At 36.5% G+C, this 22,924-nt stretch overlaps 2 protein-coding genes across 8 annotated transcripts; both read left to right on the top strand.

The window, feature by feature from the left end:
* Positions 1–1,066: 1,066 nt before the first annotated feature.
* Positions 1,067–9,088, top strand: nsmce1 (NSE1 homolog, SMC5-SMC6 complex component). Of its 6 annotated transcripts, XM_028457922.1 has the most exons (9): positions 1,069–1,232; positions 2,819–2,957; positions 3,967–4,088; positions 4,392–4,469; positions 6,081–6,227; positions 7,198–7,338; positions 7,663–7,789; positions 7,899–7,929; positions 9,046–9,088. In XM_028457922.1, coding segments are annotated over exons 2-9 (765 nt in total). In that variant the 5' UTR covers positions 1,069–1,232; positions 2,819–2,839; the 3' UTR covers positions 9,047–9,088. The 6 variants fall into 6 exon arrangements, with proteins under 6 accessions (XP_028313705.1, XP_028313699.1, XP_028313690.1 ...); XM_028457911.1 differs by lacking the exon at positions 9,046–9,088 and having other exon boundaries at positions 1,070–1,232; positions 7,899–8,049; XM_028457932.1 differs by lacking the exon at positions 9,046–9,088 and having other exon boundaries at positions 1,071–1,232; positions 7,222–7,338; positions 7,899–8,049.
* On the top strand, positions 9,059–20,809 carry caly (calcyon neuron-specific vesicular protein). Of its 2 annotated transcripts, none has more exons than XM_028457950.1 (6): positions 9,059–9,192; positions 10,952–11,160; positions 15,045–15,207; positions 15,776–15,904; positions 17,677–17,790; positions 20,153–20,809. In XM_028457950.1, exons 3-6 carry the CDS (start codon positions 15,079–15,081, stop codon positions 20,399–20,401), a joined length of 621 nt encoding a protein of 206 aa, XP_028313751.1. In that variant the 5' UTR covers positions 9,059–9,192; positions 10,952–11,160; positions 15,045–15,078; the 3' UTR covers positions 20,402–20,809. The 2 variants fall into 2 exon arrangements, with proteins under 2 accessions (XP_028313751.1, XP_028313743.1); XM_028457942.1 differs by having other exon boundaries at positions 20,150–20,809.
* The last annotated feature ends 2,115 nt before the right edge of the window (positions 20,810–22,924 follow it).

Below are 22,924 nucleotides of genomic sequence, written 5' to 3'. Positions count from 1 at the left end.
AACTATAAAGAGCCATGGTTTGACATATTTGAAAAGAAGAGAGATGAATAACCCTTTTTTGCAGAATGGTAATGATGATTTCCATCTATCCATTTTCAGACCCGCTTGTTTATTATTTTTTTTAAATTTATTTATTTTACAATGATTTATTGGCTCTTTAATTGAAAAACTGATGCTTAAAAATGCAATTTTTGCATCGACTCAAGTGAATAATAAAAAGATGTCAAAATTCAGTTTTTGAGATACAATGCTTGATATTTTTCACACGTCAACAACATCAGAATTTCCAAGTCTATGTTTAACACAATTTACTGTCAAACAGTTGAATGCACTGTAAGTACAATTTTTGATTACTCGAAAATCGGTGTTGACCTTGTATGTAGGACAGGCTGAGGCTGTGCTGTAGAAAGTTTGGTGTTAATTGAGCAAAATTTATAGGAGGAAATAGGTTTTTTAAAGTTTGACAGTTAATGGATTTCAAAATTAGCAATAGGTTTAAAAGAACTAGAGTTTTTGTCAGTATTGTGGGGACATTTTGGTGAGAGTTACAAATCTTAAAACATTGATTTGAATGTGAATTTTAAAAATTTTGAACTTAAGAGGCCTGCTGTAGCGCCACCTATAGGACTCTTTTTGTTTTGTTTGTATTATTCCGTTTTCTATTGAATTGCACTGTTTTTTTTATTCTGTTTTTATTGTAAAGTGTCCTTGGCTGGCCTGAAAAGCACTTTTCAAACAAAATGTATTATTATTATCATTATTAGTATTATAAACCATAGGTTCTCTGCAGCTTAGGCTGAATGGTGCCTATAACTGAATGACAATGTGAAGTCACCCAATGTGATTCGGTAATTACTTTTAAAGCAACATAGACACACACGTGTAATAACCTATAAATATTTAAATGTTCATGAAAATACCTTAATGTCTTATTAATTCAAAACAACTACATTATCATAAAAATGTGTGTATACGTTTCCGACCTTATGAAAACAGGATAATGCTACATTTAGCTGTAATGCACATGATTGACCGCTGAGCAGATGGCGCCCTTTTTCAACGTCTGCCAACAATAAAAAGTAGAAGAAGAAAACACTGACGCGCGAATGAGGAACAGGACAATTTTATCAACTTTCCTGTTTTTGTGCGCCACAATTTCATGTATTTGACTCATATCTGCGAAAAGAGGAAGAATTAAGTTGTGAAACGGCTGAGTCTTCACGTTTTTAAAGGTCAGTGGATGTTTAACATTCTATAAATGTTGCTTTGAAACGTCTGTCTTGAAATACGACACGAAGATTTTCATCGTAGTTTGATGTTTGCAAACGTGCGAAGTATTAGCTTATCATCAAAAAATGTTAGACGTATCAGAAAACTCTTAAAAGAGTCCTATTGCTGTGTAAAACGTATGTTACTTCAGTTGAGTTTCAATCAATGCAATCGATTTAGGCCAAATATATCTTCCATGCAAGCATACACAAATGTAGAATCATGGGTTGATAAGTTATACCTTGTAAATAATAATAAAAGTCACAACAAAAACATGCTGTAGTTTCACACAAATTGATCAACTGAAATCAAATTGTGCAAATGTATGAAACTGAAGAAGAAAAGAGCCCAATATATAATTTACAAGTAAAAACGACTTTATTTTCGCCAACAACAACTACAAGTCATACCAGTTAAAAGTATAAAGGGAAACAAGCAAGACTTTAAAGCTGAGCTATTATATATCCCATTCATTAAAACTTAGATTTCTGACAGCCTGAAGGAACTTATGTCAAACTAAAGGCCCGGGGGCCAAATCTGGCCATTTAGAGCATCCAAGTCGGCCCGTAGGAAAAAGCTAAAATGAAAATCGATTCAGCAATATATTGCAATATTTCAATGCACAGTTATCGTATTGATCCAAAAAATGACCAAATCAATTTTTTAAAAATCACGATTTTATCAAAAACACCATCAAATTGCGCTAACATGCATAGCATGTAAACGCCTGGTCACTAGGTGTCAGAGAACCTTGTTAAACTATTTCACTCCTCAATGCATTTTAGCTTGGAAGTGGATTGCTGTTTGATAAATGTATTTGGTTACTTTTTTTGTTTACTTTTTATGAATTTAAGAACTTAACAGAATCAGAATTTGTTGTAGAAGCTTAAGTAAGAAATGTAATTTGAGAGTTTGATAAACATACCACTCGTTTGTAATATTGGTACTTGAATTACAGTTGGTTACCATTTAGTTTTTTTTCGCAAGTTTAAAAAAAAAAAAAAAGGTAAAAAAATTGTATTTCATACCATTTTGTACGTGTAAAGGTGCAATTTGTATTTATTGATATTGCGATATGTCGCGATGTATAGCCAATTGTTTAGTATCTGGATATATTGCATCGTGACATGCAAATCGGGATATGTATGGCCAGATTCATGGCAATGCACACTCCTACATTTTTACGTGTAAATTCAGATTAAGGAACAGCTTTTGGTGCCAGCTGATCATTATTATGTTTGTGTTATAATGTAGTTTTCTAAACTTCTGACATCCTCCAAAAACCAAGCAACGGCCTCAAAAAACTCAAACCTTTCTCTTAACCAAAGCATATTGTATTGTCAAAAAAGAGAACCACCAGAACGTAAAAGACAATATACACAGCGTAGTAATAAAAAAAAGTGAACGCAACAATTGTGAAATAACGCTGTAGAAATAATCTATAACACCACATTTTACTATTACTTATTCCCTATTCAAAGCGGTTCCTTTTGGATGTTGATGCATTTGTAGAATAAAAACCTAATGAGATGATGTATCCTTGTTACAGTTACTTTGCCTGTCCAAAATCATGTCACAGCAGATGGACAACAGCCATCGCAAGTTCTTACAAAGCATGATGACCAACGGTATCGTAGACGAACAACGGGCAGCAATGCTCTACCAGCAATGTTGTGACACGTACAAAAGTGAGTCATTTTCCTTTCATGCATTCTGCATTTATTTAGATTTATTTATATAGTGATGGAAGGTGAAAATCCAAGTAATTAAATCAACAACAGCTCTTATAGCAAATGTCTCTCTGAAATGTCTTTGGTTAGCTTCAGTGTTTGTTTTAATATTGGGAACATAGAAATTAGAAGTTATCTCCCCGTGACCCTGAAAAAAGGTCATGAAATTGTAGGATGGAGAAGTTTTCTTACAGTCACTACGGTAACCTCTCCAATGTCCCGATCTGATATTGATATCAGTCTGGCATCGGCAAAAAAACAAACAAAAAACGAGTGTCAGATTACGTTATCCTGCATCTAAAATTTCTGACATAAGCAGTCCTTTTCAGACTCAGCTCCATCACTTCATTAAAGCAGTTTCATCCAATTGTTTTTATGGATTTATTGAGGTTATTTTTCAGGGTCTTTTAATTGGGTTTTTATTTATTCTATTAAATTGTAAAATATTCTTGTTCAAGGCTAAAATGTCTGCAACCCATCGGTTAATAATAAATGGCTCAGTTTTTTTCATAACTACTGTTGCTGACTATTGTTCTCTGTTTGAGTAACATCACTCGATCAAGCCTTTTTCTAGCATTCCACACTACAAAATAAGTAATAAAAGTGTATGATTCATGCTGATATCATATCAGATTGATATCAGTATCGGCCAATATGTAAGGCTACAATATCGGAATCGCATCAGAAGTGAAAAAGTCGGGACATCCCTTGTACCCCATGTTAAAAGCAGAAAATATTTTAAATAATGGAGAGTCTAACGTCACTGGGTCCTCCTCAGGACATTCTGCTAAACCTTTATTGGAGGATACCACAGCACACCTTTAGACGTTTGTAATCCATTGATTAGTGCTAAATTGGCTACAAATTGTAGAGCACACAATGTTTATACTGATTTAACGGCTTTGTGAGCTTTAAAACCCAGGAGTACATAAGTCAGTGGAAATGTCATTTTTGTTTGTTTTTTCAGCAAAGTGTTTGCCAGACAAACTAAACGATTTCATCGATACAATCAACTCAAAGCTACAGCCGTTGTTCATGCAGATAAGGAAAGGGTGGTCTGAAGAAGACGGACAGCAGCACTACGCTTTGGTTTGTGGCTTTAACCTTCACTCATTTGTATTTTAACTGAAGTCATTTTTATTTGACTATTATAAAAGCAACGTGAAATCTTTTCCAAGCACACTATAGTACACTATATTTATCCATCTACAAAGAACACATTATAAACTAGTTGACAAAAAATACATAAAACTTGCAGGACAGAAAATATTTGTGGTACATTTGCTAAAGCTAAACATTTTAATAGCGCTTACCCTGTCTGTAATTAGTTTTTTGACCTCAATTTAGTAGAAAATGTGTAATAATGAGTATTGCTGGAATTGGATCCTTCAGGTGAACGTGGCTGAAACCGACATCAGCAGGATGTCGTCAGATTACGCCGACTATGAGCTGGTGCTCTTCAGGAAAACGGTGAGTTAAATGAGAAGGGGGATCTTGTGGTTGTCCAATGAGAGGTGTTCACTCACATAGTAGGAAACAGTTTACTATACTTTTGTGACACTTCAAACACGAACACTACAGTGCACCAAACTCCAAATGTCCTTAAACATGGAAGGCTTAGTTTGGAGTAGGGGTGTCCCGATTCGATATTGATATCGGTTTGATATCGAACTGCATCTAAAATCCGATATAAGCGCTCCGATAGGTTTTTGCTGTTTTTGTCCCCGCCCTCAGTTGTGCCCACCATAAAACTGACAGTAAAAAATAACTGAAGTGAACTTGAATTGCTGACTATTGTTTTCTGTTTGAGTAACATCACTTGATCAAGCCTTTTCTAACATTCCACTCTCCAAAATATGTGATAAAAGTATGTATGATATTGTATTGTATCAATATTGGTACAATACCGATATTACTCAAGGCTGCAATATCGGTATTGTATCGGAAGTGAAAAAGTTGTATCGGGACATCTCTAGTTTGGAGGGTTTATTATGAATTGAAGAAAAGCAGCAGAAAGCAGGCCTTAGCATCAGTGTTTGACCTTAGAAATGCATTACTACAATAATCCTAACATTCTGATCAACTTCAGTAAAGGTTATGTGTGCACAGATAGTCATGTGATCAAGTCTTTAAAGCTGATATCTGGAGTTTCTGAGAAATCTATGTTTATGTATCATTCTTTTGAAATGTGAGAAAATACCTAACTAGTCTTTTATTTATGGTCTACTGCCAGTGGTTATTCATATACATTAATGTATATACATCCCGCCTTTGTCCTAGAGACCCCTATACAAATTGCAAATCGCGCCGTGGTTGCCTAGCCAATAGGTTTTGACTCCCTGTAGCGGAGACTGTCAATCAAAGTGAATGGGCGTGCGTAAACTGTGCACGAAAACAAGGCCGTGCATCACAACAGCAAACAGGTATCACTCTGAGCAGCATAGCATCACAGAGAAGCGCTCCAAAACTCCAAAGCTTCTACTAAATAACTAAAGAAAAGTCTGGGTACAAAGCTTGTGGATAAGCATCTTCGTGAACGCAACAGAATTTATCTCAGAGCTGCTTTTCAAAGGGGGAGGGACTTGCGGCTTTTAAAAGGATTCCAAACGGACCCTGATTTGGCGACATTTCTCATGGACAGGTAATAAACATGTATTAATCAAACTACCAAAAGTGTTTTATCAGTAAAAAAAAACGTGTGTTGGTGTGTTAAACATTGTTGTTATGTTCCACGATGCACATACACAAAAGTAGAGGCGTGGCTTCTGGTAGATTGGCAGAGGAGCTTTTTATGGAGGGACATCAAGACGTTAGCTTTTGAATTCTCTCTCTCTCTTTTCATCCTCCGGATATCAGCTTTAAGATGCTCAGATGGTTTTCAGAGCATAGCAAGAAGTAACTGTGTGAGTTAAAGCTCGATGATGGAATGAGCAGGAAAGAGATTTTCCTTGAATACTTGCTGAATTAACAGAAAGTGTGATAGAATAATCCATTATGTGATACATACTGCTGATAGCTGTAGCCTTTTATATTTGTTAACCTTGTTCATCAAAGCAGTTAATCCAACCTGTTCTCCTTCAGATTGAACTTATCGTGGTTTCGGAGACAGGCCAAGCCTCCTCCACTGATATCCTAAACAGTACCGACACCATGACGACTAAGAAGCTGAAGAAGAGTGAAACAGAGCACCTCTTGAATCGGCTGGTGCGAGACAAATGGCTGACTGAGGTAAAAACACTCAGATATTATTTCATTTTATTCCACTTCTCCCTGGGATTTTCTTGTTGTTGGTTTTTTTGTGTTTTTAAAATGTACATGATTTTTTGGGAAATCTTCCCTAATTTTAGCTCCACTCTCTATCACCTCCCAAACCGTCCTTGTACGCGCTCTTACTTTGAAAATGCAACTTCCACCGTGCACACAAAAAAATGTTTTTTTTTTCTTGTGTTCTGTACTCTATCATTTCAATTTCTGTTTTTAGAAATAGAAAATGTTGTTGTCTTTTATTTCTTTTTGACCCTGAAAATAAACAATGCCTTGAATTTCAATCTTAAAGATCCTTAATCATGCTAAATCCATTTAACCATATTAACATATGTTAATTCCTTATCAAAAACACCCCCAAAGTATTATTGGGCTTCCTTCCTGCATCTCTGACCAACCCTCCCTATTCCTGCTCTCTGAGCTGCTGCTCTGCCCTCATCTGAAAAACGAGCGTTCCCTCTGTGAACCGCCTCCTCCAGGAAGTGGCTGCTGCCGGCAGTGAACATACACATGCACTCTCTCGGAGTTCAAGGCATGTGAGCGACTGCTTCACCGGGGCTCTAGGGCTACGTCATGATATGGGCGCCACTCACACAGGGAAAGGCGGCGCTTCAGAAGAACCGTGCGTCTCAACTTCCTGGTTGAAAAAAATAAGACTTATTTCTTAATAAATCAGTATTTTATTTTGCAAAATGTTAAATATTAACCATATGTGGCTGTAGTTGACTTTGGAAGGTCTAAAATAGCATGATGTAAATCCTTTAATTTTTGAATTATAAAATAAAAAGTAAATATTCACTCATTTTTGTTGTTGTTTGATATCCTTTCTGAATGGAAAATCAAATGACCAAAACACACAGACATAGTTTCCATAGTGATCCATTTTTAAAAAGACTTTGACATATTCAGAGTAGATAGCTTGTGTGTGTTTCAGTGTGTTGTTCTTCTATCCTTCAAGAAACGTGGGGAGTACAGCTTGTCCACCAGGTGTGTGATTGAGATGGAGCCGTATATCCGTACGATGTATCAGGAGCAGCTCAAAATGTGCCACATCTGCCACAACATCGCTTTCCAGGTGAACTTCCATTTATTCCCATTGCAGTGTCGCTTCAGATCTGTACAATAATGGTAAGAAAAAATACATCATCATTAGCAGCGTGACTATTGATTTGAGTCGTGAACTGCAAATCTGATGGAAAAACATAGTTTTTGTGCTTTATGTGAATAACTTTAGTGATATATTGGTTCTTTAGTGAATTTCTTGTTTCTTCTCAAATAAGTGGAAGCAACTGAAAGATATACAGCTATATTTTTGTGCTTTTTATTTATGTTTCTGGATTTAATGTTGTTTGTTTTGTTATGTATGATCCCAATGTGGCTGTGTTTCTTTGTCATTCAGTGTCAAATCTGTGAGAATCCTACATGTTGTATTAAAATCCACAACCCGTGTGTGGCCAGATACTTTAAAAACAAATCGGAGCCGCGCTGTCCAGCCTGTGATGACTTTTGGCCCCATGAAATCCCTGGTATGTTTGCATCACAATGGCTGGTTTGTTAGAGGAATTACTGAACCTAATTCTAAAGTACCTAAAACAATTGAAAAGTAAAATGATTGTGATTCTGTTCTCATTGCAGAAATCCATCAGCCTCTCTCTCAATCCAAGTAGTGAGTCTCTCGCCTTCAGCTAAGTCCAAGTTGCTGATGACACATTCTGTCCATATAAATGTTCTCATAAATATTTATGAATAAGTTCACATTAAAATGTATTGGCTTTGTTTTAAAGAATTGGTGACGACTGTGTTTTTGTGCTAAATTAGTACTGATGGGGCGAAAAGTTCTCTTTTAAACTGAGTCTAAAGTAGAAATGCTCCCAGATGCAGGTAAGGAGTGACTGTCCAACAATGTGCTCTAAAACAGTCCCACTACTGGAGCTCTAATGTCTGATAAAAACATGTTGGGATGTTCAGTATGGACACGATTAGTGCAGACTCTTCTTCCAACATTTATCATTTTAGACTGTGATATATATTCCTCAAGTAAATCAATAAATGTGTGTTATGATTAAAAAAGTCCAACCTAAACTAAGCCCGTGATAGCTAGACCAATCAGCCACTAGATGGCGTTGTTCAAGCATTTGACAAGTTTCTAGAGAGCGCATTTACCAACCGCTCATTCTGACATATTTATTTGTAAATACACACTAAAAACTGTTTTAACTGTCAGTTCATATTCATGTGGCTTTTTTTTATTTATTGAGAATCCAACAATAATAAAACACAAGTTTACTTCCCATGTCTGTATAATTGCAAGTCATGTTTTATTTTTTTTCATGCTGGAAAACTAAAACTATCAAATAAATTAACAGGTGAGGACCAGTAATTTGTTTGAAACAAAATTTAAACTTTTTAAACCTAAAATTCAAGGGGAAAAAAAGGATAATTTTGAAAATTGTGAAATTTTATTTATTGATTCATTTCCTTCACCTGCTTATTTACATGATGGTAGCTTTTCAGAGCACAAAATACTTGACCGTTGAGGTAATACTAAAACAACATATTTATAAATAACATTTAAAGACAATTCTTAAACTAAAAAAATATTATTTAAATTTTTACTTTAATTTTACATTACGTACATTTACTTCTCAAAGTCATGAACAAAACCCAAGTACGTGAACAGACGGCTCAACTCCTTTTTTAAAAAGAAATAAAAATCTCCAACATGAGTTTTTCATCCAGTTTCTGCAGCTTAATTAATTCCCATTTTAATTATTTGTCCCAGACAGTGTTTCTCCTCTTTAGTGACAACAAAACCAGTGCGGGCCAGCAGTCTGCCTCTCACACTGTGAGGATGACACCTCCGTCTTCTCACAGAGAGGAACCAGTCCAGGATCTACTTTGATGTCCCCCCCTGCCCTTCAAAGAAAAGGTCAAAATAATAAATGTAGACCCAATTGATGGGTTGGCAGGGGGGCGTGGGGCTTCAGGGCTGCTTCTTGGATAAGCGCGCTCTTAAAAGATGTAATGAATTCATACAGTCAGGCATGACCAAATAGGAAAACCGCAGGAGACCTCGCTCCATGAAAAGGTTGGTCCAAGTCTGCAGACAGAGCCGGCTCCATCTTCCCACTCCACTAACACATCCCTGTCATCTTTCTTTCTTTCTCGCCTGCTCGGGCTCAAGTGAGCCGAAACGTAAAGATAGACTTTAAATTAAAAAAAAGAGTTGTACCTCCTCTACTTAGAGAAAAGAAACAGCTGAAAGTGACCAGAAACATCTCAGAAAACAACTAACTGTAGGCCTAAAAACATTTTACAATATACTTCATCTTCACTTGCTTCCTTTTGATTCATCTTTCACTCAAAAACATGTAGCTTTCATTAGTATTCCCTAAGATCAGACATGTCAAAATCAAGGATTCAAGGTCAAATCTGGTCCACCAGAGCATTGAGTACAATTTATAGGACATAAATATATAATTTAAGTAAACGAGAAAACAGAGATAAAAATGTGTTAAAAGTGTAATTAAAGGCTTTAGCTATGGTGTAAATTTGGAACAAGGTATGTTTATTAAATGTATTAAACTGCATAATTGTGTTTTGATTACTTTTGTGATTGTACAGATGCTAATTTTGGTTGTATGGAAAGTGCTAAGCTAACATTTTGCTTTGTGGTTTGTTGTTTATTTTCATCCAGCTGTTACGTTGGTGTGGCTTGCTAATGTTACAAAGGACAAACAAGATTAAAAGTCACTGAATTGTTTCTTTTAAACAATTATTAGACATTTCAGGCGACCCCACATGGGGTCCTGATCCTAAGGTTGAAAAACCCTGTTAATATCAGTTTTAGGTTTAGAACCACTCACTCCTTCCCTGATCACAAAGACAAATACATGAAATAATCATATTGAATTTTTATTTTCACTGACACATTCCGACAGATGTTTTTAAGTGTTGCAGATTTGGTGTATTGTCAGTGGTATGTTATATATAATATGATATGTAAGGTATATAAAAATAAAAAAAATCAAAGTGGATTTTCGTAAACTATGATATAATTGTTACATTTCACAAACATTACACTTTATACGATTATAAAAGTTGTTTGTTAGTAGCAAGTAAAATAGGAAGATGATCATTTTCTATGAAATGTAAACAATTGCATAAATTAGGAGAAATAAAGTGTTTCATGTTGAAACTGAAACATTTCCTACCTTTTTAAATTACTGCTAGCCTACTTTATAATCTTAGCCTCTAGATAAAGTGAAACCGTGAACATTTTGTATTTAGTTATATTTCTACATATTTATTTTCATATTCATATCTGTATTCTCACTGTAAATACTGTAAATACTTACGCTGTTGTTGTCCCGTCTTTATATTTTGTAAATTCTACATTTTCGTGTTGTGTTTGTAAATTTGTGGGGCGGAGAGAAAATTCATTTTGAATCTCTACATGTCTTGTACGTACAGTGGATTTAACAATAAAGATGACTTTGACTTTATTAATAAGTGCATTTCAGCACAGACTATTCAGTAGAAGTAACACATGCAGTTTCAGAAAGGTTGGTGACTCCTGCTTTAGAGGAATATCATGTATTAGTTTAAAGTGGTTTATTTGAATATTCTTTTGTTTTTTAATCTATTTTTTTTATTTGCTTTTGATTAAAATTGATTTAAAACTTTAGGTACTTTAAAAACTGTGACGTCATTCCCCTACCTTCGTGAGGGGTGGTGCGCGCGAGCCTCTTCTGAACCTCTTCAGCTCGAGTGACGTGCGCGGTCCCAGTTTGAGTCACGTGTCACCACGGCAACCGGCGATCACTCCGAGAGACCCGATCAGCGGCTGCAGGAGAGCGAGGATCGGATCCCCCGCACCGCACCGCACCGCACCGCAGTGAGTTTGAGTCCCGCTCTTTAATGTAGATGTGATGGAGCTGAGTGTTTGTGCGCAGATTTAATGCGGCTTCATTTGGAAGCACACTGCACCATCATTTATGCATTTTATAATAGCAGTCAATGGGTTTTCATGATTTTAACCAGCACCATCTTTAAATGTTTATTTTCACTGAAACATTATGTTAAATGTTGCAGGTCTGGTGTTTGCTAAGTGGTATGTTATATAAAATATGATATATGTAAGATATATTTTTAAAAATTTGGGATTTTTACAATTTAATGAAAATCCTGACATGATTTGACAGTCAACTGCCAGTCTTCTTCTGAGGCGTCTGCTGATGACTTTTGATGTGAAAAACAGTAGTCTGAATAAATGAAATCTTAACATATTATTCAAAAAGAACTTGCAGGAATTATTACGCGGGAGTCAATTTAACATCAAAGCAATCAGCGGACGCCTCTGAGGAAGACTGGCAGTTGACAGTCGAAACATGTCAGGAGATCAAAGTAAATTTGCCGGAAAACAGCTAAAACCTTAAAATCATTCAAAAAGAAGACAAAAATTATTTGCTGGATTTATTTCTATACCTTTTTTAAGTTACTGCTAGCCTAGCTTCCATATGATCTTATCCTCTAATTAAAGAGAAACTGGTCAAATATAGTATTTAAGAAGTGCTTTTCAAACTGGAAGCCCTTCTGACTATGAAGTATAGCTCACAGTTTCAGAGAGGTTGGTAAACCCTATTTTTAAAGACTTATAAGATGTGCATTTTATACAAGTCAAGGGAGGGAAACGCAGCCCTGGAATAGGAAAGTTTCCATTTATCCCTAATATATCAGACTGAGATCAAACAAGTCCCGCTCACCCATAATATTAATAATGTATGAATCATCCTATTCTGTTATTTGTGCACTTGTTGCCGTTAGTACACAGAGGTTCAGCTGTGTACACTGCAGAGCTTTGGAAACATTCAGCCATGAAAGCTCTTCTCTGCAGCAGCAGCTGGAGCCGGAGCAGCAACCAACACTCCTCATTAGTTCATCACACATTGAGGATGATTCATTTGTACCCACACACACGTCTCCAACTGTGGGGAGGAGAGCAGTGTTTGCACAGATGGCACGTCCACCCACACTTGGAGAAGTTTGAATTAAATCTGTAACTCATGTAGCAGATTTAACACACAACAAATGATCATTCTTGTTTTGCTAAGTAAGGGCAGTGGTTAGCAATGTTCTACCACAGCCAGGAAATCATGGGTTCATGTTCCTTCTGTGAGCATTTTATCCTTTTTTTGGTATAGTGTAGGGCAGTGGTTCCCAATCTTTTTGGCAGTGGCTATCTATACGGTTGCCGTATCAATATACCGACATTCCATCCATACGCAGCGCCCCTATTTGGCCAGGTTACGTCACATGACTAAGACTCAACCTTACCCTAACCCTAAAAATTGTTACAATATTGGGTTATAACCTAAACCTAACCTAACCCTACAATGCTACGTACTTGTATTCCTGTAAATGTACCAATAGCACCGGGGGTTGTCCGTATGGCAACTGTACAAATGCATGTACCCCCTTCACATTTTTGCCTGTGTACCCTCTCTATATCATAATTACCCTCTCCATAATTTCATATACTTTTTCATTTGTGGATCAGCGGGCTCTAAATATGTCGCTGCTAAGGCTTAATCTACAAATTCAAAGGAATGAGTGTTATTTAATGTGAAATGTTTTTTTTTTTTTTTCTTTTTTTTAAATTACTCAAAGATTTTTTCAATAGTAAGTAATTACAGTCTCCTTTGTAAAATATAGCACATTTTTTTGTCTTCCATTGTCAGAAGTGTGATAAAATTCCCTACAGCACAAGATAATCCTGTTTCAATAAATTACAAGAAAATATAGTATTTTATTGAGCAATAGTACTGTTAATTTGTGGTGATTTTTTTTCTCCAAATATTAGCCGTAAACGGATCTAGGAACATATCCCGATTATTTTTAAATTAATTGTCAAATATTTCCAAGGACCCCCTGTAATGTGCTCCTGCACCCCTAGGAGTACACGTACCCCTGTTTGGGAACCACCGGTATAGGTTTTATTTCATGACGTATTTATTCACAGAGCACAGAGAAACAAGTGGGCTGAGCATTTGCCTGCTCAAAAAAAAAAAAATTAATAAAATAAAATACTCTTTATCTTTTAACTTAACCAACACTTTTTTATTAAGCTATTTTGGTTGTCATCAATTCTAATTTTTTATTTATTTTTTGTTAGATAAATGTGTTATAAATGTATTATTTACTTATTTTTATTTCATGAAGTTAAGCTTCAGAAATTGAACATTTTTCACAGTTTGCTTGTTCTTCCTATGAATGATTCAGTTTCCATCCCCAGTTAAAAAAATAAGTTAGATCTTTATTGATCCCAGGGTGAAAATGCCTTTTTTTTTTTTTTTTTTTTAACAGATCCAGACAATTTTTGAATGAAAAGAAATGCCAAAACATAGAAAAGAAAAAGAAAAATGTACATAATGAAATAAATTAAATAGGGATTCAATACAAGTGCACACCCACAGGAAAAATATAATTCAAATGTACAAATATACAAAAATAATACAGATAAATACAAGTATATTATAGTGAGCCATGTACCAACTGCACTGGTAGATAGACAGTGATGATGTTTTCCTGGTCTGGTCTGCTAACTAACTATAGCTTCCTTGTTCCAGTCATCAGAGGTGTAAAAAGTATATTATATCCTACCCAAGTAGAAGTACTGTTACTAGATTGAAATTGTACACAAGTACAAGTAAATCATACATTACATACTCAAGTATAAGTAAAAAGTATCTAAATAGTACTCAAAGTAAAAGTTATTAGTGACTTTCACCCCCCATGTTTATATTTGGTAATAAATCTAACCACGGTTGCTTTGCATACAGTAAACATCTCATGTATAAGGTTAAAAAGAAAGAGATCAAATCTTGCACAATTGGAACCTAATTTATTTTCCACAAACTTTGAGGCATCTGTCTAAAATAAAAGGTTTGTCAAAATGTACAATAATACCACCACCAAAATAACACCAATGACTTCAATTAAAAATAGAAAAATTCTCAGGCTCTAAGTGTAACTACATTTATGAACTCTAAAACAGTGCCATGCCAAATGTGCCATGTGGGTAACACCATAATAGGAAGAAACCACAACCGGAACCCAAGAAAATGGCTTTGATCAGAAATGGCACGACGAAGAACATATGGATTATGTTCAATGTGCCATGAAACAGAAATAATCACAAAAAATTTAGTCAGTAACAGTTGGGTGTAGAAATGTAACAAGATATTCTGCTTCTTTTAAATTGTACGTAAGTACAAGTAAAATTACTGATGTAGAAGTACACTTAGTACTAAGTATTTATAAAAGCCACTTAATTACAGTAACGTGAGTACTTGTAATGAGTTACTTTCACCTCTGCCAGTCATATCTGTGTTTTCCACATGCAAAGCAGCAAACAAAGCATGTGTTGAGTGCATACGCTGATCAATGGATGTTAGTGATGCAGGCTTAGTGAAAAATCCATACAGTGTGTGTACTGTACACAGCACAATTATTGGTTTGTAGAAGCTTGTGTAGCATCTTTGCATCCAAAGTATAAGCTATGGCATCACCAGCTGCCCCCACTGAATGTGGCACATAGAGATTATATATGGATTGATCCAACCAGGTAAATGCTGTGATTGTGTTTTCCTTTTGTTCCTGTGCATCATCCATCAATCTTTGTTCAGACTCACCATCATCATCACCATCATCATCATCATCATCTGTGCTATGCAGTGTGAGTCAGGCTGACCTCAGCTGCATGTCTACCTCTGATTACAGGCTCCAACCTGCTTATACAGGCAGCCACGCAACAATGGTGAAGCTGGGCAGCAATCTGTCAGATAAGCTGGAGAAGCATCCATCTGTGGACGATGGCTTTGATAATATCCCACTCATCACACCTTTAGAGGTGAACCAGCTCCAAAAGACTTATGTGGACAAGGTAAGCCTCCTCCTGGCTTCAAAACGTGTTTCTATGATTATTACAACTGCTACAAAACTGCAATAAAGCCAGACATTACAAATACTTATCCTGAGTTACTGGACAGGAGTTAACTGTCAGTAGTAACTTCTTGAGAAAGTATTTCCCTGTGTTTTCCACAGTCAATCATCCTGGGATAAATCTTTGGCCTCCATTCAATCAAAACATTGCTTTAAATACATAAAAATAATACAACACTCAGTTTGTAGGAGGATGCACAGAAACCCTCACACAAAATGTTATAATGTACATAATGAGTAGTTATTATTAATCAATTATTACTATTTAAAATATTAATACAATCACGTTTTTTAAAGTTGTAATAAAAAATCAAAAGTATTAACAATAGAACAACAGCAATAATAAGAAGAATAATTCCAAAAATAATATGCATTAATGACAACCCTATTGTTATTAATATTATTATGAATAATAATAAATATTGTTTATAATAATAATTATGATGATAATAATAGTAACGCATTATTATTCAGCGCTTTAATGATAAAATGTATTTCCTTTCCTGCAGGTCATTGTGAAGACATCCACCCAGTTCCACCTGCAGCAGCAGCAGCAGCAGAAGAAGAGAAAGCTGTTTGTCCCCAATATTAAACGGCTGAATATCAACTTCTACAGTGATGTGTCTGAGAAAGCCAAGGTACCACCAACTCCTAGTGTTACAAACTCACAATGGGATTTTTGTCTTCCTCAATCGCACCATGAAATGCAAAAAAAAAAAAAAACACAAAAAGTAATGATCATTGTACCATGATCAGAATAGAGCTGCAATCAGGCATCACAAGTTTGACCTGACACAGCCCGAACCCGAATGAAGCCGATTATCTTTAAGCGTGAACAGAATGTGTGTAAAATAATAGAAATATATCGACCCAAGCCCGTGTAAAATAATAGAAATTAAGACTCAACCCGACCCATCGGTTCCCGTCAAAGATCTACAGCTCTAATCAGGATCACCGGTGCTAGTAAATCAGAGCCTTGAAGCTGCTATCCGGAGTTTCTGAGAGAACATCTCAATGTCCCTGTTGGCCCCCAACAGCTCGACTTCCTCCCCTGCCTCTGTCAACTTTTGATTAAAACATGTTTATTTCCTGTCCATGAGAAATGTGGCCAAATCCTGGTTCATTCGGAATCCTTTTAAAAGCAGCAAGCCCCTCCCCCTTTGAACATCACGAAGATGTTTTTCTGCAAGCTTTGTACCCAGACTTTTCTTTAGTTTTTTAGTAGAAGCTTTTTGGCAATCATGGAATGGGTAACTTAGGAGTTTCAGAGCATTCCTCCATGACGCTATGCTGCTCAGAGTGATACCTGTTTGAGACACGCAGCTTCGTTTCCGTGCACAGTTAATGCACGCGCATTCACTTTGATTGACAGTCCTCGATCCAGGAAGTCGAAGCCTATTGGCTGGGCACACTATTGTATAGGGGTCTATAGGATGAAGGAAGGACTTATTTAGTGGCAGTAGACCATAGTAAAAGACTAGTTAACTATTTTTTTTTCGCATTTCAAAAGAATCATAACCATAGATTTCTCAGAAACTCCAGATATCAACTTTAATCAAGCTTCTGGAAAAAAAAAATCAATTACATGTATAATGAAATATGTCTGCTCTACCACTTAACTTGTAGAGTTTGTTGAAACAGGACAGATTAGTAGTATTATCATTATTATTATTAGCCAATGAACTTCTGATGTTGCAACAGATAGGCCTATTGTGTTTGTTTCACTGTGATGTTGTGATTATTTAAGGAATAATAATAATAATGCATTACATGAGACAAACACAAATAAAGAAATTAAAAAAGAAATAAAGTGCTCCATTCACGTGAATCCAATTGTTTTCGGGAAGTTAAAGATGTCGGACGGTTCTAATGGTAGCATAGATGTACATGTTTTAAGGCGACCTCCTTGTTCAGATGGAAGGCATGCGTGGATCTATAGTATAATGGCTGATAGTAGCATCCAAACGCTGCGCCCAACGGTGTTTTTAAACTCCCATTTCTTCTTTCCTAGTAATTGCAAAGTCAAGTCTGTCCATCGTATTGTAAAGACCATAAGGAATGAAATGACATGTACCTAGCACTAAAATGTCATGTTGAAATGCTTTTTTGACGTCGACTTTCTATGGGAGAATAAATACGAAAAATACTCCTGACATGAAGTCAGTGAGATATGTAAATGCTGATTGGCTTGAAATCTCCATCATGGTGATGCCCACATTTAAAGGGATATTACTTGTGTTTGAAGTTTAAAAGTTGATCTAAATGACTCCAAATACAACAAGTTATTAGCTTTAGACCTAAAATCCAAAGTGTATTCATGCGATGTGTTTCGAATCGCTTCATTGACGTTTGAAGGTTGGTTGACGTTTTGTTGACACCGTCTCTGTGCGTTGTTGTGTTTGTTGAACAGATCACAGGTTTAATCCTCATCACCTTGACTTTTTTGACCAGCCTGCTCCTGCTTCTCCTTTACAAAGCCATGTGGTACGACCAGCTGACCTGCCCAGAGGGTTTCGTACTAAAGGTAGGAAGCGAGCGCACGTTGCAACCATGCCGTGCATCACACGGGCTTTCATTTATAATACATTTATCATGGTTTCAAGTTGCTTTTTGGGTTTTTTAAGCAACTATTAGTAACCCAAGCTCATTATTCTCTCCAAGTGACATCTCAAAAGGGCCAACAGGAACACACTAGAGGTTGAACATAATGAGAGTGTACGGTGGACAGAGAGTAAAAGAGAATGGGGGGAGAGGAAGGGAGGTGGGCAGTGGGTGATGGGACTCTGTTCGGGCAGGGTCTGGGATGCCGGCCTGTGAATCAGAGGGCTCTTTAATTAAAGCAGAGCATGACTAAACTGTGATTAAAGGCTTAAAGGTGGTGCTGGTGGGGGGGGAAGAGAAGGAGGGAGGTGAACCTTCCGGCGAGGCTTTTGAAGATTTTTCCTGTTACAGTGGCTTTTAGCATTTTTTTCCAGTTAATGTGTGTGTTGTAGGAGACATGAACAGAGATGGGAGGGTTTACAGTGATCGCTGTGCTCGGTACTGAATATTTTATGTAAAGACTCACCAGGTTTCACCATTACTCTAATTATCTGAGTATTTCACATACGACATTACAAACAACAGAAGGGACACCCCCATACACATCTTGATCCTTGGATATGTCAGTAGTACTAAAGTTGATAAAAGGGACACTTCATCGGGGCCATAGCAGCCTGTCATTGCATACGTATATAATAAAGTTACCAATATAAATACACCTCAAGTTGTCAAATTCTTCCTCACATCCTAATTTCTTGAATAAACCGTGTTCATTTACTAAGTTTTTTTTAAAAAGTGACAATAACTAGACTATGACTAATTAAAAAAAAAAAAAAAAAACATGTGAACGAAAACTATATCAAAATATATTCATATTTTCATCATCTAATAAAAACTAAAGTATGCAAAGTCCAATCAGAACAAAGTTTCTTTTTTGGAAGGTTTCCAATCCAAACTTCTTCTGTTGCGTGGAAGGCGGGACAAGCTGGCAACTGATCCAATAGGAAGTAAGCTGATAGCAGTTGTGTTTCCGTTACAGTATTTCGCAAAATAAAAGCGATATTTCTAAAGTTTTGACAAAGTTGTAATTGTGCTTTGAACGTGTTTCTATTGAAGGTTGTTTTGGCCAGAATTTTAGCAATATTTTAGTTTTTCTTGAAATTCAGTTGTTTGCATTACCAGTTTTTATAATGCTATTTAGATTTTGCTAATTTCCAAGGGTAATGGAAATGCAGCTAGTATTTGATTAGGTTGATAAATGGTGATTAACTCTATTAAAAATGAATAAACTCTTGTGGTTTATATTTTAGTCGACTATATCTGTATCCAATTCATAATTGACTAAAACTAAAATATATATACAGTATATATAACTGAAATAGTCCTGAATTTGGACTAAAACTAAGTTGTATTTTAGTCAAAAGACTATAGCTAAAACTAAACTAATATTTGCTCTGAAAATGAACAATGCTCAGACCATAAGGCTCTGTTAATATAGGCAGGTGTTCTCTACCTGTCCTACAGGGGGCAGTGTCGTCCATCTAGAACCCTCTCACTATACAGTATGTGAATGATATCAGCTACATTATATACAGGTGTAACGAAATAGTTTACCCTCGATACAATACATAAAACTCACGGTACAATCATTTAAAAAAAACAATTTAAAATCCAGATGAAGAACAACAAATGTCTAACAAATCTTTGTTATACATTGTCTGCAAAAGTTGGAGACAGTGTGTTGGAGTGTTTTGCTTCACAAATAAAGAATGAAAATAAATGTACCAGTTTAACATTTTTTATTATTTCTAATTTCTGCAACACATCTTTTGAAATCCCAAATGCGGCTTGGAAATGTCAGCACCCTCCTGTAACTCAAAAAAGGAGAGAGTAATGTTGCTCAAATTAAACTTCCATGCTTCCCATTGGTCAGAGTTGGTCTCAGTGCTGCATTTAAACCACTGCAACACGCTACTTCCGCACGCTTCGTTCGCAAAAGCTTCGCAACCCACCCCAGCGGGGTGTGTCATCGTTTGGCATCTAAAGTCTGTTCCAGGGGGGTCATGCTGACCGCTCTCTCTGCTTATGCCTCTTCATGTAGCTCATGGAAGAGCGATGGGGAGCTCCCTTTGCTTCAGGCTTTCCACGCAGCTGCTGGAAGGGCAGAAAGGTCCCAGAACAGAGTCTTACCGCCAAATTTAAACTGCATGCTGAATAAAAGAATTTACCTAAAGTGATCCTGACTGAAATAATGACAACAGTGCCATTATTGACTGTCCTGTTTGGTTCCAATCCCTGATTGAGGCTCACAAGGCTGCTTCCATCTCATGTGTATGTAACAGCAGAAGCATTGCACGCCTGCAGCCTTGGAGATGTACTACAGCGAGCAGCAGCAGCAGGGGCCCGGCGTCCACCGCGGTGCCAACGACGGGCTCTACGCCACCCTTAGCCACCTCCACCAGGTCTGGGGGACTGGGGCCGAGATGCCGTCACCGTGGTTACCAGTCATCAGCACATTGAAGAAGGATGAAGAAAAAGTGGGAAAACAAGAGAGCGAGCCTGTGAAAGGAACAACAGCGGGAGAGGAGGTGTAGGCGTTGAAGGCGACCCTCATGGGTGTCTTTTCTGTTTCTCTAATTTCTTGAAGTTGTTTTTGTCTGTAGCTCGAACTGGTGCTGCTAAAGTGTTTTTCTGTTCAGCAAACAAACCTGTGAGCTCACACGTCTGTGCTTGTGAGTGTAGTTCTCAGTGAGTCTGAGGTGAGAAATGCTGGGGAAGGCGAGAACTTTTAATGATTCTGATCTTCTTCGTCACTTGTGATTTTGTGTTTTTTCTTTAATCTTTTAGCAAAAACAAGCAGTTTAACCTATCGGGATCTGTATTGTATCAGTGTAATCTGTGGGTTTGCAAAGTAAAGACGTTATGTAATAAATTGTAACTAAATAAATTATTGTACAACAAGTTTCATGCGCACAAACTGTAAAATACAAGATTTTGATTTACTTTTGCTTGGGAAAGTTTTAAACTGTAGTGAGGATTATTTAATACAAGGTTTGCATCATATGTACATTTACTTAAACATTTACTTAAAGATGTACTTTCATGGCAGTTGAAACATATCAGGAGATCACAAGTACATTTCTAATTACATTTCCTGAAAATGAACATATTATTTCAAAAAAAAAAGATGAAAAAATTAACTTGCTGGAATTACATTTCCATCACATTGATGATGTGAGAGATGCATATTTCATCAAAAATCCTCCAAAATCATCACTTTTCAGTTTTTTTTATTTGTCTGATTCCCACTGAAAGAAAAAAAAAAAAGTATACCTTCTTTCTTTACTCTGATGCTCAGGGACGCTAAAGTATGCACAGAATTCAAAATATGACTTTTTACGTCCCCTTAAAATGTAGTTTAGCAATTCAAAGCCAAGCCACATCCTCTGTGCGCCGGCTTCACTGCTGTGAGCCTGTCTGCATCTCATTTACACTCACATACTTTCACACCAATGCTGTAAACCCAGGGATGTGTGGATTGAAGTGTGTGTGTGCGCATGTGTGTGTGCGTGTGTCACTATGAAATCATTAACTTGTGTGTGTCTGCTGGAGTTTATGCACATCTTGTGTCTGTTATAGGGTCTGTGAGCCCATGCTTAGCCTGTTAATTAAATCTACATTATGCCCCATTCAGCCTTTGGGGGTTCCTTTCTTCCCATCGCCGTTACTGGGGCACTTTAGATGCTGTTTGCCCAGGGCATGGAATTAAATAAAGTGCTAAAAATATTTATTGGGGCATTTAAAGATCCTTCGCTTGGTCAAGGCATGCCGGGTTGTGCCAAAAAAGCTTAGGTTTTAGGGCCTCAGGAAAATCAGCAGAGTCGTCACATAAAGGACTCCAGGCCTAGATTTCTGCTTTATAGCGTCAACAGATTCAAACAGTAAAATAGAACGCTGGCTTTTTAATTTGTCCCAATCATTCAAAGCCTTTCCTCCACATTCCCCATGAAGACTAAGGTAAGGCTCGCTGCCAACAGTCATCGAGCCATTAGCAGAGGTGAAAGTAACGGATTACAAGTCCTCACGTTACTGTAATTAAGTGGCTTATATTGATATATTTCTAAATCAGTAATTTGACATGTACTTAAGTACGTTTTAAAAGAAGTAAAGTAATTTGTGTCATCTCTACACCCAACCGTTACTGGGTAAAATATTTTTTTGTTTTAAAATGATCAACAGACATTGTGAAAGGACCAGACAACAATCAAATGCATCACATCATAGCCGACCAATCAGATTAAACATAATGCATTGTGTCAAAACAGCATCAAATGCTGGTTATTTGTAAAGTTTGTAAAGTTAGTTATACATAGAGCCTGAGAATTTATTACTTTGAATTGAAGTCATTGGTGTTATTTTATTTAAGAAATTATTGTGCATATTTGACAAACCTTTTCGTTTATACAGATGCATGAGATGTTTACTGTATGCAAAGGAACCGTGGCAAGATTTATGACCAAAAATAAACATGGAGGGTGAAAGTAACTAGTAACTTTTACTTTGAGTACTATTTAATTGAGCTACTTGTTACTTGTACTTGAGTATAATTTCAGTCAAGTAACAGTCCTTCTACTTGAGTAGAATGTATCAGTACTCTTTACACCTCTGTCATTAGCATCAACTTCGTCTTAGCCGGTAACTTTAGTTAATATATGAGTTTGAGCTCTGACACACAGTTTACTGTACACTGTTTACCAGCCTGGGAAACTTGTGTGGCCTAACAGACATGGACCACTAATAGAAAGCAAGGAGTGCCAATCAATAGCTGTGAGAATTTTTTATTTTCCCATGAATAATACACTAAAAGAATAATGTGTCTTTTCCTTCAGCTGCAGTATAAGTATTGTAAAACCACAACAATCAAAAATTACAAGTTACTTTATTTTAACATTGTTTTGTGAATTGTTGGGAAATTAATTTGTTCTGTTTTCATGAGTTAACAAAGCAATGTGACACAACATCACAATACAGGCTTTTAGTAACTCAGTGCCTAAAGCTCCACCAATCAGGAGACAGAAACACACATTAACCAAACTATTAAAAACGTGGACCAATTA

Source organism: Gouania willdenowi, chromosome 1 (assembly GCF_900634775.1).
Source record: "Gouania willdenowi chromosome 1, fGouWil2.1, whole genome shotgun sequence".
Classification (NCBI taxonomy): domain Eukaryota; kingdom Metazoa; phylum Chordata; class Actinopteri; order Blenniiformes; family Gobiesocidae; genus Gouania; species Gouania willdenowi.
Note: the sequence above shows the minus strand (reverse complement) of the source record. Positions and strands in the feature narration are given on the sequence as shown.